Raw genomic sequence first — 16361 nt, 5'->3', positions numbered from 1 at the left:
AGACCCAGCCGAGTTGAGACTCATTATGCTCTAGGGAAATCCAAGGACTGAAACAGGTACACGTGCACTAAAGCGACCTTAAAATATCTGTTCTGGCAATAATCCATACTCACGTTTTTTGAAAGAAAACTATGTCGCCCACCTGGAATTCAGCTCGACACAACCTACTGACAAGAAGAGAGTATTCACGATTGGGCATGAAGATAACATAGAAAGGTGAAAATCTAATATCACACTATGAATGCAACATATTTTAAATAAATATTTTAATTCTATTGTTGGCATTTACAAGTAGAAAGCATACAGTATGTTACAAATATCAAAATGTGAAAAATATGAATGTTACATAAGTAACAAATGTAAAAAAAGTATTTTCTTACCTTCCCTGAAAGTAAGAAAATTATTCAGCATAGGAAAATATCAGTATCAAAAACACAGCTTAGGTGTAAAAAAACGTTTTTTTTTTTTACACGGTATTAAAAAAATGACCTACAGAATGACAAAGTAAGAAGGGTTGAAATTTGACTTTATATAAATTATAAAAACTGGGTACTTGAAGTAAATGTTAAATGGTTGGGGGAAAAAAAGTCCAATCGTAGGCTTTGCTTAGGTCAATTCTTTAAAAATTTAAAAAGCATAGAACATTTTTCAATAAATAATTCATTTCTTAAAAGTGTCTCTGAGAAGCGCTGCTGAGCTCATCACTCCACAGTCGGAAGGCGGCAGCATTCCGCGGACAACATGCAATCAATTCTCTTCCCTAGCGGAAGCCTGGTGAGAGTCAGGAGACCATCACTGTTTACAAAAAAAAAAAAAAAAAAAATCATAAGTTTTAAAACAATTTTGTAAGAAAGTTTTAAAGTGCTGAACGAAATGACTTAATTTCAGTACCCACTGTCATGTAAAACTTATGCAAATATTCAGACGTTTCTGAGCAACGCTGAATATGGACTCCGCAAGTCTGAGACCTGTTAATCATACTTAGTCTTTCATTCGGGGACAGGAGGGCTCTTTTCTACACTTGACAAGGATCTGGCAACGCAAACGCGACGATAATGAGGCAATGATACACACCCTGCTGGGAAAGCACAAGTTCACGTCTGCAATGGCAACAGGACGGATCTCAAAAAACACACGTCGGACATCGGTAAAGAAGAAGAAACCTTCCCGGCGCCGCATGCCACGTAACTCGGTACACAATACGATGCATGCGGGGCAGAAATTCGACCAAGCGCATTTAAATTAAAGAGTCGTTTCTGAGTCGGTTTCAGCAGCATTGTGGTTATTATTTTTTAAAGTTTCCCTCCAACACCCGTCGGTGCTGGCCGGTTCTGCGGAGCAGACCCAGGCCGGCGACGGCGGAGCGAGCGCCCGCCGGCTGCGCGTGTCGTGTCCGTCCCGCCGGCGCGCCGCGCTCACACGTACTGCTCCGCCTCCCCGTCTTTGGGGACCGGCTGAGCTGTCCCGCCTTTGCCGTCCTCGCTCGCCGCTGCTTTTTCTGGGAGAGATGCCAGATCTTTAAACACGTCCACGTAGTGGCCGAAGCCGGGGCCCCAGTTCAAGAGGTTGTCCCAGTTGAAAGTCCCCGCCGGCGGCCCGAGCTTCAGGGGCAGCGCGCCGTCCGCGGCCGCCGGCGCTGTCGCCTGAGCCCCCGCGGGGCCGCCCTCGGCCCGGCGGCCGTGGAACCTGCGCGGCTTCAGCCTGGCGCCGTAGTTATCCTCGTCGTCCGCGTCGGACTCGTTGACTTGCGACAACTTGGGCATCCTGGACGTGTAGACCATCGGCTTGTCCCTGTCGTACTCCATCTCCGAGCAAGTGAAGGACTCGTGCGAGTCGCTGTCGGAGGAGGACTCCGGGGCCGGGATGCCGTCCGCGGGGTTCCTGGTCCTGGACAGCGGCCGGCGGCAGTCCTCCTCGGAGGAGGAGCGGCCGTGGTCGGCGCTGCAGATGCTGGCGTTGCGCGCGCGCGGCGCGTTCAGCCGCTCCACCTCCTCCACCGACAGCCCCACGGGCGGCGCCGCCTCCAGCGGCATCGGCCCCGCCGGCTGCTTCAGGCGGCTGCCGGGCCGCGAGCCGGGCGGCGCCAGGCTCTGCGGGCTCTTGCTCCTCCTGCCCAGCCGGGCGGCGTAGGCGAAGGCGCCGCCGTCGCCGTGCGCGTCGCCGTCGCGCGCGGGCAGGTGCAGCTCGCGCGCCGGGCTGCCCCGGTAGAGCGCGGGCGGCTTGCAGAAGGGCGCGGGCCCGGGCCGCGACAGCGCGGGCGCCGCGGGGCCCAGGCCGCCGGGCCGCAGGCCCTGGCCGAACGGCGCCTGGTAGGCGAGGCCGCTGGCGCCCAGGGGCAGCGGCGACTGCCGGGCGAAGCCGAGCGGGCTGTGCCGCTGGATGGAGAACTTGGGCGTGTGGCTGCGGAACTGCTTGTAGTGCTGGATGATGTCGGCGTCCGACGGCGCGATGCTGCTGGCGTTGTCGATGTCGTAGTGCTCCGGCTCCTGCTCCGGGGCCGCCAGCGGCGCGCTGGGCACGGCCTCGGGGCCGCGCGGCAGGTCGGCCTCGTCGTAGATCAGGTACGGGTTCTCCCGCTCGATGATGTCCGGCTTCGGGTTGCCCTCCGGCTGCTTCCTCACCGTCAGGTCGTCCGCGAACGGCGGCAGGTGGTCCGGGTCGTCGAAGGCGACGTTCTCGCTGCCCTTCTTCTTCTTCTCCTTCGGCTTCTTGGCCTCCTTGGGGTCCGCGGCCTTCTTGCCCCGGCACTGGTTACAGAGGATCAGGCTCAGGACCAGCAGCGCCAGGACGGTGGCGCAGCTGCCCACGATGGCGGGCACGGCCCACAGCGGCAGCGACAGCTCCTCGGGGCCCTGGCTCGGAACGCACACGTGCCCGCCGGGGCTGCCAGCTTTGCACACCCGCCCCTGGGGGCAGAGGACGCCGAGACAGGCCACCACCGTCTCGCAGGTCCGGCCCGTGTGCGACTCCGGGCAGCTGCACGCGAAGCCGGAGTGCAGGCCGGGCTCGCAGCTGCCCCCGTTCTGGCAGGGGCGCGACGCGCAGTCCCCCGGCGGCACGCACTTGTACGCGTGCCACTGGTTGACACACAGCAGGTCGCCCCAGCACGGGTTGCTGGCGCAGATGTTGGGGCCGCGGCATCCGGTCTTCACCGACGGGTCGGTCTTGGAGATGGAGGCCAGGCTGTGCCTCCCGCTGAAGGGCAGGCTCTGCCCGCCGTACAGCACGGACGCGATGCAGCCGTCGAAACCTGCGGGGCAGAGGGGCAGAGAGGCGTCTTACTCAACTTCCCCTTTGTTTCCATCTGTTTAGTCGATATTGCAAGAATTGCATGTAGAAATAATTTTTAAAAAATACAGAGGTAAAAAAAAATAGGCCCATAGCTTCAGTCACTAGACCATGCCTTGGACCATGCCTTCTCACTGGACTTTCCCCCAGGGACTCGAAAGTCGATTTTTAGGGAGCAAACGAAAACCTTGGCTCTTACAGCAGTTTGTGGGTCTCCCAAGGCAGACAGAATATAACTGTGGCAGTGACATTGCATGAGGTGGGCACCGCAGGGCTCGGGGGAAAAAGATCTAAAATGGCTCCTTCCTTACAGGGTAATGATGATTATTTTAAAGCTGAGAAACACTTTATTAGACGTGATGTGCCAGCGTCGCTAATGCTCGGGGCCCAGAGCCCAAGAATGGGCCGTGACACTAACCACAAAGCATGATTTACGCGGGCTTGCTTTCCGAAACTCCCAAAGAATTGTCGTCCCCGTTTTAAAGTCAGCTAAATATGCACGGACTTGACCTGGACTTTAACTTCTGCGCCCTGTGCCCTAACTCCATCACCCTCCCACACATTTTTCAGTTTTACTGCCACGTTGTTCCATACTAGTGACCTCCCCGTCCCCGATCCACATTTCCTCATCAGCTGTGACACCTCCTGGCTTTGTCTGTGTGACTCAGGCTCCTTCCTTTCTCATTCTCCTCTAAGCCAGCACTAACTCAGCTACCCAAGATGGGGCCTTAGGCTTTTCCCAGGCTACACCCTGGGGTTAGGGTGTCGGATCCATGCTCGGGGCTTCGGTTCCCTGTTGGGCAGTGATCCCTCTGAGCAGCGATGCCTCCGAGCATGTTTCCAGCTGAAGTCCACTCCCGATTCTGCCCCATCTGGGCAAAGGTCTTACTCCAAGGTGTCCCACACCCTAAAATGTCGCAAACTCAAATCGTGCTGTCTCCCAAAGGATGCTGCTTTTTGCACTGTTCTGCAGTTTCCTTTCTCGATGGCGCTACCCTCGTCCTAGCTGAAAAGTCAGAAACCTCCCTGAATTTTACCAAAATCGCCAACAGTTGGGTTGAGTTTAATTTTTAAAATACTTCTTCCCTATAAAGTTCTTTACATCTCCTCTGCCACCACACTAGCCAAAGCTCACACAGGGTCACTGCAGGGTCTTCCCAGCTAATTCACGCACGTCCACTCCCGTCCTCCTGCAAGGCGTTCTCCATGCTGGAGCCCGTAGGAGCTTCGCTATTACAGTGTGTCTGATCTGGACACTCCTGTGACTAATTTGTTTTGTTTTTTTAGGAACTTCCCATTGTTCTGAGAATAGGACCAAACCTACAGCCGGTGTAGACGGCCCTGCTTCATTCCCCAACTCCGTCCTTCACCTGCGACATCAGCTTCCCATGTGCTGGGTTCTGCGATCCTGACATAATCCACCTTTTTTGGCTTTTTTTAGTTCCTATCAATATAAATTAATTTTTCATCTTCTCCCATCCTTATCTCTTATCTTCATAGTTCAGATTTAACAACAGATGTCCATTTTTCCTGGAAAGTTTCTCTTTCTCCTTTTCTGAGCGGTCTCCTAGAATTCTATATTCTACCTTCACATCATTAATCATAGCGCAAAATAATAGATTTACTTGGCTACTGATGTGATTAACGTTTGTCTCCCTTAACGGGCTGTATGTTCTATGAGGAGAGGGGCTACTCAGCCCGCCGTTGCGCTCCCAGTGCCCAGGACGGGGCTCGGTCACACCTGCTGTGTGAAAGCACAAACGAGTAGGCGAATCAGTGCATACGCTGATGCTTGGTGGACAAGGAAAGCATCGAACCGCCACGATCCGAATTAAAGCAGCTGGCAGAACAAATGCAGGAGGTGAAAGGAAGCGATGGCCGGTAATTCCTCCCGAGCTTTCTGAGGAGAGTGAAGCTGGTCTTCCAACGACCATGAGAGAGATCATCAGAGACCCAGCTACCTTTAGATGAACACTTTTACCTTCCCTTTGCGACTGCCGAACACAAGCACTTACCTGTTTGAGCATCTCGATGCGCTTGGTTGGGTGGAATTCCTCCAAGGGATATAGTGAGCACCTCGAGGCCACCGAAATCTTGAGTAGGGTGGACGATGTCTCTGTTATAGATTCTGTCGATGGACAGTACTGTGGCTGTTCCATTTTTTCCGATTAGAACAGCATGCCAGTGGCCATCTGCAACATACACTTCAGGAATGTTTCTTTCCACCTTCCCAGCAATTCCCGCATCTGACGTAAAATGGACTTTGCCATTCTTAATCTACAAACATAGTGAAATAATGCGGAATTAAACCACACCATGCTGGAATAAAAGATTTTTAAAAATTAAATAAAAACCTTAACATATTGATCAATTGAAAGTACGCAGAATAGCTAAAGAGAATATATTTATCCATCTGCCTCTATGATTTTAGGGATTATTTCAAACATAATAGTTTCGGTAATTCCCAAGGTGTTACACCTAATTTTTCAAGATGCCGAGAATTATTTTCTAGAACACAACTAAGATAATAATGGAATGAATACCCATTTTAAGATAAGTACAAGTTTTTTGTGATTTCCTATTATTTAATGGCAATGGCAAGTCTAAAAAGTTTAGTCAGTTTAATAAATGGCCCACAGTGATCAAAAATGTTAAAACTGCCAGCTTAAAAAAAAAAAAATGCTTAGCTAAAAATGAAGCAAAGTTGGAAAAATAAAGACAAAAGTAAATTGTTTTATTTGTCACTTACTACACACTAGAATTTTAGAAAAAATCTTGCCTATCATTCATGTCATTTATTGAGGTAAAAACTCTGATGAATAAAGGGAGAGCTGTTAATAACGAGGTGTCTGGCCAAGTCCTCACTTCAGCTCGCTGCCCCAGGTCATCGAAGGGGCACTTGGTGTCTGTTACTTCGCCCAGTGGGATGAACTCCTACTCCAGTCTCCAGCTACCCAGCTTCCCGTATTCTGAGGAGATGCCTTAGAATATAAAATAATTTATGAGGCAGGATGAACATTTGGGTCAGGGAGGGTAATCCCGTCCAACTACCAGACAGAGCTGGTGCCACGGCAGGGGGCAAAGGGATGGGTCTCTTTTTTTTCCTTCCTCAGATCAAATGCTATTTCTACATGCAACAAACACATCTGGTAAAACTAAAGATCAGATCTTTTTTACTGTGGAAAATATGCCTAACACATTTACATATGTTCTTCATATTGTGATATTTTATTAAAGCGATGTCTCTAGATAATAATATATTTCAGTATCAAACTCAGAGGGCGGGGGGAAGAAAGCTGTAGTTAAATGACAACAACATTTCGTCGAATGGGCAACATCTCATGGCACAGTGAAAACAGCAACTCTTCTTTGGTTATAGGCAGGTTCTTCTGGGAAAGAAGCCTTAGGGAGGGACTTCTCCCAGCTCTGCGTTCACCTCCTACCTGGTCACAGCACGTCACCCTTTCATCCGCCCAATGCTGATGAGAGAGCTTTAGAATACACCATAGACAGGACTGATGAGAACGTAAGTTCCCACGATAACACTTTAAACGTTCTCCTTTTCCTCAGCGATGCTCTACTGGACGCCCGTATTCTTCCTCACTTTCAAAACCCCATGCTCGTGTTTTGGTTTGCTTTATTTATTTGTTCATTTATTTATTTTTTTCATTCTATAGCGATCTGAAGCCCTCATCCCAACCCTGTACAACATACCCAGCCTCACTTAAAAACAAAACCAACCAACTGGAAAACTCAGCACCCGAAACAATAGAATTGATTGGGAGCAGCGAGCCCATCATCTATCATACAGAACTTGTCATCTTCATAGTTCAGATCACAATATGCCACAAAAGAAGAGACGTGTGGAAGGCTTTTCCTGTGGCGTCGGCCCACGTGCACGCGAGCGCGCGTCCCTCTTGCTTTCCTGTCTGAAATTCCTCTCCTTGATTTCTTATCTGAACAGACCCTATCCATTCTGGACACGCTCATCTCTCCTCACACTGCTGTCGCTGCCCACTGCTGACCCTCTCTCCTAGAACCATATAGGACCCCGTCTACCCACCCTTTCATTTTCACAGTGTGTGTGTGTGTGTGTGTGTGTGTGTGTTGTGTCGGGGGGTGCTGGGGAGAAAAAGTTGACTGATTCAGAGTATGTAAAAAAAAAAAAAAGAAAGAAAAAAAAGAAACTGTCAGAAAGTGAGCCAAAAGGAGGAAAGAGGGAAAGCAGGGCCCCTGGTCACTGATAAGCCGGCTGGTAAGGGACAGCGTGTTGGAGCCAGCTTCCTAGCCCGCAGAAGCGGACCGTGTTCCTGTCATCCAAGTAATTTGCCTGCTCACAACGGCCACTCTCTTCCTTTACTGTCCGTTTAGTTCTCCTTATTCACTGCGTTTGGTCTTTTTTTTTTTTTAATCTTCTTACTTTACCTGCCAAGCCCCTTGATCTCTGAAAAGCTACTTTTCGAAATTTCATACAAAAGAAAGAAATGTGCATGTTGGTCTGCATTAGTCATTACTTTTATTCATTAGCATTTACTTTTCTAAGTGTTTGCTACCAACGTTAACAAAATCAGATGTTGAATGCTGCCATGCTCTTGGAAATGCAAGAACTTACGGCGACAAAAATGGATCCTGACATTCATCTTCTTCCTTAAGGAAGGAAAAATTCTGCCTCTGATTTCTTCAACCACATTGCATTTTGTATCTCTTGGCTTACAGAAATACTGTCCAGAAATATTTCATATGTCATTTAAATGGCACGAGGACTTGGAAGCAGCCTAACAGACACTGCACAGACCTCACTGTCAGAGCCTCTCAATGCGTATAAAATATGTTCCTTGTAGACAATGAAGGTCTACTTCTCTCTTTATGCCTTTATTTTCTTGGCTTCTAAGACACTTTTTGATGAGAATTATAAACACCGACTAATAACAGTATACGACGGTTTATGTGCTGTCTTTGCAGCTGCTTTACTAACTCTGGAACGGGGCCCTCTGCTTCCACAGTGGAGCTACAGTCATAAGCCCACGATGCTCTCCAGCACTGGGCTCAGGCAGCGTTTCCCAAGCTGAGCACTACTCGCATTGTGGACTGTAACTCCCTTTCCGCGGGTGCTCGTGCTGTGCACCGCAGGGTGGTTAACGACAGACCTGTAGGGACCGGTGGTCCCTCCCTCCACACCGAGCCCTGACAATAAAACAATGTCTCCAGACACTGCCAAATGTCCCGGCAGGGTAAAGTCACCCCCAGTTGGAGGTTATAATATGAGAATTTTAAAAAGATTTTTTTACTACTTATTAAAGATAAGTACATGAAATATAACCAGAGTTGGCTTAGATAGAGAGAAATTTTGAGAATAAGCAGGCTGAAGTTTAGAGGTGAACATCTGTTTTTATTTTTAGTATTAGAAGCGAATTAAATCTAGCAATTTTCTATGTATATTACATTTTTCTTTATTAACTAAAGTTTTAGTAATTGTCAAAGTATTGACTTATAGGCAAAAAAATAAGGAAATCTAGATTTGTTTTCTTAAGAATTTACCGAAATTTGTATAAAATTATGAGTTGAATTATAATATACAAAATAATATTGAAAGCAGTCAGTATAAAGAAAGAAAATGATGATCTAAGAGCTGAGGTCTTATTTGTTGGAAAGAAAGCCAAATAATAGTCTTAGAAATTAAAAAGCTATTAAGAACTAATGAAAAATGTGGATCTAATGAAATTATTCACTAGTTTAGCATCTCATATACAGTCAAGAAAAAAAATTATGTAAAAGCCTAATGATAAACCAATCCATTGTTCTCATGAGCTATGATGTTTAAAAATTATGTATTTAGAAATTATTTGGAGAATTTAGCTGTAATTTTACCTACAATAATTCCAAAGATACTTAATTTCACAGTGTTTACCTGTGATAGTTAAGTACATTGTGCTCCAAACTAAATAAAGCCAGATAATTTCAAAATGTTTTTCCTTATTTTAGTCCTGCCAGTTAATATATACGCGGTGTTTGAAATAATTCTTGGAGAAAATGTTTTTTCCATTTCGAAGACACATTATATTTTTGTTTTACTTTGTTTAAAAGTAGGGGGGGGGACGAGCAATATAAGTTTTTATCAGACAAAATGGATCACGACAAATTCTTTCTATGCTGGCCTACCTAGCTGTGGTCTAAACCAAGAAAAAAGTGTTTAGAAACCAGACCATTCAGACCTTGTTCGTCTGGCCAATGCCCGGGAAATAGTTAGGATAAGATGATACTGGAATCGTGCCCAGCATTAGTCGGAACTCAAATGGATTGTAAAACACAAGGGGAGAAGCTGTGGGAGAAGCGATTCAGACCAGGACGCGGCAGGCGGTCTGGCCGAATGACGTCACCGTGCACTTGTATATCTCACCTTTACAGTAGTGTAATTGCTGCTTTCTTGGATATGGATTAAAACACCGTTCTCGCTTCTCGTCCTGAATTTTACTTCCAGACTGTTCACGCCAAAAGGCTCCGACATGGCCCCTCGTATGCTCTGTCTTAGCAAATACTCCCGCTTCTCATTCTGGCTCATGTGGTAGTCCAGGCGCCCTTTGCCTTCCAGCGACAAGGCAGTGTCAGGGGTAATGGCTGCAAGCCGACCCGGGAGGGGAGAGAGAAACGCATCCGTTATTCCTTAAAGTGTCCACAGGTGACAAACAGTATAAAAAGAGACCTTAAAACTACTAAGGTTTTGCAAATAATGTCCCCCAATCCTCCTCTTGAAAAACAAATTTCCACTTGCGAATTACTGTATGAGTTGATTTCAAATACTTAAATCCATATCAGAACCGTAAACTCTAAAACATTTAAAAACGGGCATTAATCATTTGGGAAACAGTCATTAAATATCTGGTACTTGATATAAAATATGAATACCTGAAAAGACAGCCATCTTTAAAATGTCTGGAAGCAGTATTTGTTTATGATTTTCACTGTTTCCAAAATTCATAAATGAATGCTTTCATAGTTAAAATTATTTCTAATCTTTAAAGTCTAGTGCATTAGAAATTTGAACAAAAAGTGAACAATCTAATATTTGTAACTAACTTTATGATTAGTAATAATCATGTATAATTTAATTCATCATCATGTATGATTACAATCGATCATAACGCGATAAAATGTCCACACTACTGAAGTATGGAAGTTTGCTGTAGCAAACTACCTAAAGAAGAGACACAAAGAAATGAGCTCAAGAGAGCGTCAGCACCAGATGGCACACTTTGAAAAGGAAAATTTTATTGTATGTGAATCGTACCTGTTTTCTTTAAAGACATTTCTCAAGCCAATGAGCCATTTCATATTCCAGATGTAACTGTTACTCTAAAAAAATCATACGACAAGGTGCTTTTCCCGTTTTGATTTTATCCTAAACACAATTCTACCTCTGCTCCTAACGTCTTTCTTGGTAAAGTGTATCCTTAATTTAATCATGAGTTTATTCATTCTCATGTTATAACAGAATCAAATGCCTCTTTCAAAAGTAGTCAGTTAAGTGCAGTGATTTAAGGAGTAACCGCTTATTTGAAAATGAAGCAATTTTTATCACAGAGACCCCATTAGGGTTAGGTAGTTGAATATACAGCTTGAAATTAGAGAACACCATGCTCTAATGAAGGCTCAGACACCATTAGTGCCTTATTAACAACAACATCAGGGTTTATAAACAAGTAACCAATAAAAGAATTTAAAAAGTAACATTCAAAACCAATTCTGTTAATTGCAAATTAAAATTCAAGTACCATCTTAAATGTAAAAGATTATAATTCAATTGTATAATGTTTTGAGCTCCATGCTCAGTAATTTATTATTTATACTTCTCTACCAAATACAAAATATTCACCAGAGAAGGAACCTCTAAATGTAGATAATATTAAGCCAAAGCCTGAATATAGCCCCCGGCCTTGTAAACTGCCTAGTATTCCTATAGGTAAACCAAAAATAAATGATATATTTATATAGTGATTTATTTAGTAAATAATTCTAACAGGGTGTCACTCTTCCCCAGGTTAAAAAATGAATTTAAAAATATCACTATATTTTCTAATATATTTGATATTTTCAATGAAAACATAATTCAATTACATATTTAGGTGCATATATTTATACTTTTCACGGTTAATATAGCTTCCAGTGGAAGATGAAACGGCTTGCATACATTTTTCGCAGTATTTCCCAGTCAGTCCTTCTTTGCAGTGACACTGCTGCCATGACCAGTGGTCTGTACACGTGCCACCGTGCTGGCAGGGGCTGCGGGTGCAAGCGCCTTCTAGTCTAGGGCACCTAAAATAAAATCACAGCAAAGACTCATAAAGCACAAAAAAAGGTGTGGGGGGAATTTGTTAAATATAAATGCTTATTAGCCCGTTTAGTTTCTGCAAATTGGTACAGCCACTGTGGAAAACAGTATGGAGGGTCCTTAAGAAACTAAGAATTGATCCACCATATGATCCAGCAACCTCTTTACTAGGTTTTTACCCCAAGGACTTGAAAACTCATATCCCAAAAGATATTTGCACACCGATGTTCACAGCAGCATTATTCACAGTGGCCAGGACGTGGAAGCAACCGAAGTGTCCTACGATAGATGACTGGATAAGGAAGCTGTGGTGCATATATACAATGGAATATTACTCAGTCATGAGAAGAGATGAAATATTGCCGTTTGCGACAACATGGATGGACCTCAAGATAATCATGCTAAGCAAAATAAGCCAGACAGAAAAAGTTGAAAACCACATGATATCACTTATATGTGGGATATAAACCTAAAAGCAACAAATGAATGGGACGAACAAACAGAGACTCATGGACATGGACAGCAGACTAGTGGTTACCAGAGGGCAGGGGGTAAGGAGGAGGGGGGAGACAGATGGGGTCAAGGGGGTCAAAGATGTGGTGACAGAAAGAAATCTAACTATGGGAGGTGAACACACAGTGTAAATATATATATATGTCTTACTGTTAAAATGTATAGCTGAAACTTACTGGATTTCATTAACCAGTGTCACCATAAAAAAAGAAATTGAAAAAAAAAAAGTCTTTAAAACTCAAGGTGCAACTACATTTGTAGCATCTAATCAAACTAGAAGGTATCCTGTAACACATGACCCGTCTCATTCATCAAAGAGAAGATTAAACAAAAAATATCTTACACAGTGAAGGAAAATAGAGGATAAATTCTTTAAGTTAATTCCTAATGGAGCGAGACACCTTGATCGAATCGTCGCTTTGGTCTCTACGATCTCTGGGCTACGTATGGATTTGAGTACACGCGTCCTTCACCAGATAACTGCCCGGCTCATGTTTACGGAATGCCCACTATATGCCAAGCACTATTCCAAGCACGGAAAGAAAGTGATGAAAATACCCACGTGTTCATGGAATGTTTATTTTTTCTTGTGGGGAAGACAGAAAAAAAAAAGCGCAAAAAACTAGACGACTGTGTAGTCTGTTAGAAGAGGAAAGTCCGCTGGGAAAATTGGGACAGAGGAAGGGCGCTGGGGTTTGGCGGCTGCTGGGTCTCCAGGCAGGGAAAGAAGGACCCACCCTTGTGAGGACCTAAAGAAAGGGAGGGAAGGAAGCGTGTCTGGTGGATCGTCATCCAGGCAGAGGGAGGAGCAGAGAGAAAGCCCTGGAGTGAGGGGGAAGGTGGGTGTTTGAGGAGCGCCCGGGGGCCCAGGACGCTTGGAGCAGAGTGACCGGGAGAAGTGCGGGCAGAAGCGGTGTGGAAGTTCGGGGGGCGGCCGGATGCCTTGCAATCAGGGTGAGAATGTCCTGCTGGTTCCTGGTGGGTTGGGCATGAGGTTTTTCAGTGAGAGAGGGGTCAAAGGTTAGTCTAAATGTTTGGCTGAGCAGGTGGGTCACTGAATCACCACTGCCTGAGGGAGGGCCATCGTGGAAGCGGGCCCAGTTGTTCGGTTTTAGACTCGGGTTTGCGGTATTTGTCAGGAGTACACACAGGACCGTGAGTAGGCCGGTGGACCGGGGGTCTAACGTTCAGAGGAGAGGCCAAGCTGACAACCATTTAAGAGTCACCAGCTTTAGAGATAGTTAAAACCAAGGACTATAAAAGTGACCTAAAGAATGAATATAGATACAGAGGAGAGAGGCCGAGGAGGTGAGAAGCAGAATCGGAGGAGAGAGCCAGGAGGGACCCGCGTGCTGGTGGACGGACAAAGTAATTTTGGGGGAGGGAGTGATGAACTGTTCCTGACAATGCTGAAGTTTGAGTAAGATGAACACTAACCACTGATTTCTTCAAAGCAGAGGCGGTTGGTCGCTTTGACAAAGAACAACTTTTCAAAGAAAAAAGAGAATTAGCTTGGTAGCTAAGAGGAAAATGGGAGAGATATATACATATAGTTATTTATTTATTTATTTTCAGTAAAAGCAGGGGAATAACAGCATGGATTGGAATGAGCCAAGAACCACAAGAAGGCTGGAGCGCCGTTTCTGGAAGGTTTGGGGATGGGCTCGGTGGTCTGAAAAGGGCTCGGCCTTTGTGGGAGGAGGGCGAGCTCGCTCATTACGAGGGACACAGGTTTAGAGCGGGGTGCGTGAGCAGACGAGGAGGGATGAGCTCTGAGGAGCCGTCTCTTGATGGCTTCGATTTTCAGAGCAAGTTAGGAAGCAAATTCATTAGCCGAGAAAGGATACAGGAGGTGATGTTCGCAGTCTGTGGGAAGAGGCGACCTGAGCTAGTCACTGAGGAGTGGGGACATGATTAAACCAGGGGAATGTAATATATTGCCTGGCAATATCGTGGCTGCACTGGAGGTTAGGAATCATCAATTTAAAGCGACTGCGAGGATCTGCCTTGTCCATGCATTTGCATCTAGCACCGGGCCAACTGACCAACGCTCACGATTCAGCTTTGCTACTCACTAGCTGGCTGACTTTGGGCAAGTTTCTTAAACTCTGAGTAACTCAGTTACCTCATCTATAAAATGAAAATAATAGTATCTATCTCGCGAAATGGCTGTAAAGTTTAAACAGACTAATACAGTAAAATACTACGAACAGTGTCTGGTCCATAGTAAGGTATCAATAAATGTTAGTCCCTGTAGACACTGGATAAATCTGAAATTTAAAAAAAAAAAAAAAATGAAAATAAAACTTCAAATTTGGGAGCCTTGAAATAGTTGGTCTTTAAATCTTATACATTATGCCAGAATATTTAAAGACCATGACCTCCATCATATCAAAAAAATAAGACACGGTTAAGAATAAACCCAAACTTATTAATTATAATAAGGTGAAATGTTTCCGGTGAAGCTCCAGTCTTGAATTTAGAATCTTTTATGACAAAAAGTGATGAAAAAATTAGATAAAAATTCTCACTTCAAGAGAATTCTCTCTCAATTTACGAATTTTCTAAGGAGTTGTGAAATATATGCTTCACGTGAAGCATAATATAAGAGAAATTAATGTAAGACTATTCCTTAGAAGATGGTGTATATAGAATAAGTCTCTATGGCCATGCCACCCTAAACAAGTAGTACTTGGATGGGAGACCACCTAGGAAGACCAGGTGCTGTAGGCGTACAAAATAAAAGAAACTAAGGGACTGTAAGCTGACAAGGTCCTTGCAATCTGTGAGGTCAACCAAGGGTTGCCTCGCCTAAAATAAAAAAAAAAAAAAAGAATAAGCAAATTATGTATATGTACTACCATTATAATCTTTCTGAAAAGTAATTCGACAATACATATGACTTAGATCTCTATGTTTTGATCTAAAAAGATATTCATAACATATTTAAAAGTAAAAATGTCACTATTTCAAAAATATTTGTGTGAACATTGAAAAAAGATACAGAATGATGCACGTCCAAGCATTTACAATGGTCAGCAATGAGCTCTGTGTTTTTCTGTGCTCTGTGGTTAATTATAACGTGATAGCACTATATTATAATAAACCAATAAAATAAGGGTAAATGCCAAGTTGCATTAAAATACTTAAGTCACAAACATTAGGAAGTATTCACAGCTTTTTGCCTTTGTAATTTTCTTTCCAGAAATCTCAAGCAAGAAAATAATGTGAGCAGATATTTCTGTGACTGTATATTAATCACAGGGTTAATGATATATTAGTGATACCGGAAGTACTAAAGTGTACGAGCATAGTTAAAACAGCACATCTGTATTATGGAATACTAGGCAGTCATGGACGTGACAATGACCTAAGAGTGTCTATGGTAGTTAGTTTATAGGCTACTTTATATTTTTCTGAATTTTCCAAATTTTCAATACAAATTAGAATAATTTTTTTAAATAAATGTTATTTTCACAATTCCTAAATCATTGCTGGAAACCTAACCAATAACTAAATAGGAAAAAAAAAACCCAAAAAACTACTTTACAGCTTACAATTAATCAAATTATTACTTGTTAAAGATGTATCAAGATTTGGGAAATGTATATATTTATATGAAAACTATTTAATTTCAAGTATATATTATTGCTAACACTTACGTATCATACTGGGATAGGTTTCTTCCTACGTGATCACCTACTTAACTCTTATCATCTTTACAGCACTCTGCAAGGCAGAGTACATACACATATACATATATTGTCTTAAAACTCTGGAAAATAAGAATTAACTTTCTAATCAAACATTACATTTTAGGCCGAAATTTCACAGCTATCAATAAATATTCAAAATTCAAAACAATGTAAACCATTTGGTATTTTTAGGGCTTTGGGCACAATAATTTCATCTCTTGATGCTCAATTATCATACATGTTTTGCGTTTTCTTTGAAAGCGTAGGAAATAAAATTGCCATACATGTCTAGGATGCCTTGTGCTGCCAAGGCCTGGCTGGGTTCCAGAGGCCTTCCATTGACTGCGAACTCCATTATGCACCCGACGAAATCATGGCTTTCCACGTGTCCCCTCCTCCGAAGGACTGGTTCTAGAGATCTGATGCCTCCAACTGTGACTCGATTTGGCTGAACATCAAGAGTCCTCCATTAAAAAAAAAAAAAAATTAGTTGATTTCGACACGAGATTTCGGCAGAATGCTTTGTTTAATAAGGAGTG

General features: G+C 44.0%; 1 protein-coding gene across 1 annotated transcript in view; it reads right to left on the bottom strand.

Moving 5' to 3' along the window:
* Positions 1–801: 801 nt before the first annotated feature.
* Positions 802–16361, bottom strand: part of FAT4 (FAT atypical cadherin 4) — a 143178-nt gene continuing 127618 nt past the window's right edge. Inside the window, 5 exon segments of the mRNA XM_039879568.1 lie at positions 802–3250; positions 5304–5565; positions 9686–9903; positions 11474–11598; positions 16107–16286. Coding sequence (XP_039735502.1) covers positions 1416–3250; positions 5304–5565; positions 9686–9903; positions 11474–11598; positions 16107–16286 — 2620 coding nt within the window. The 3' untranslated portion in view covers positions 802–1415.

The sequence above is a fragment of the Pteropus medius genome, unplaced genomic scaffold (genome assembly GCF_902729225.1).
Source record: "Pteropus medius unplaced genomic scaffold, Ma_sr-lr_union100, whole genome shotgun sequence".
Taxonomy (NCBI): Eukaryota; Metazoa; Chordata; class Mammalia; order Chiroptera; family Pteropodidae; genus Pteropus; species Pteropus medius.
Note: the sequence above shows the minus strand (reverse complement) of the source record. Positions and strands in the feature narration are given on the sequence as shown.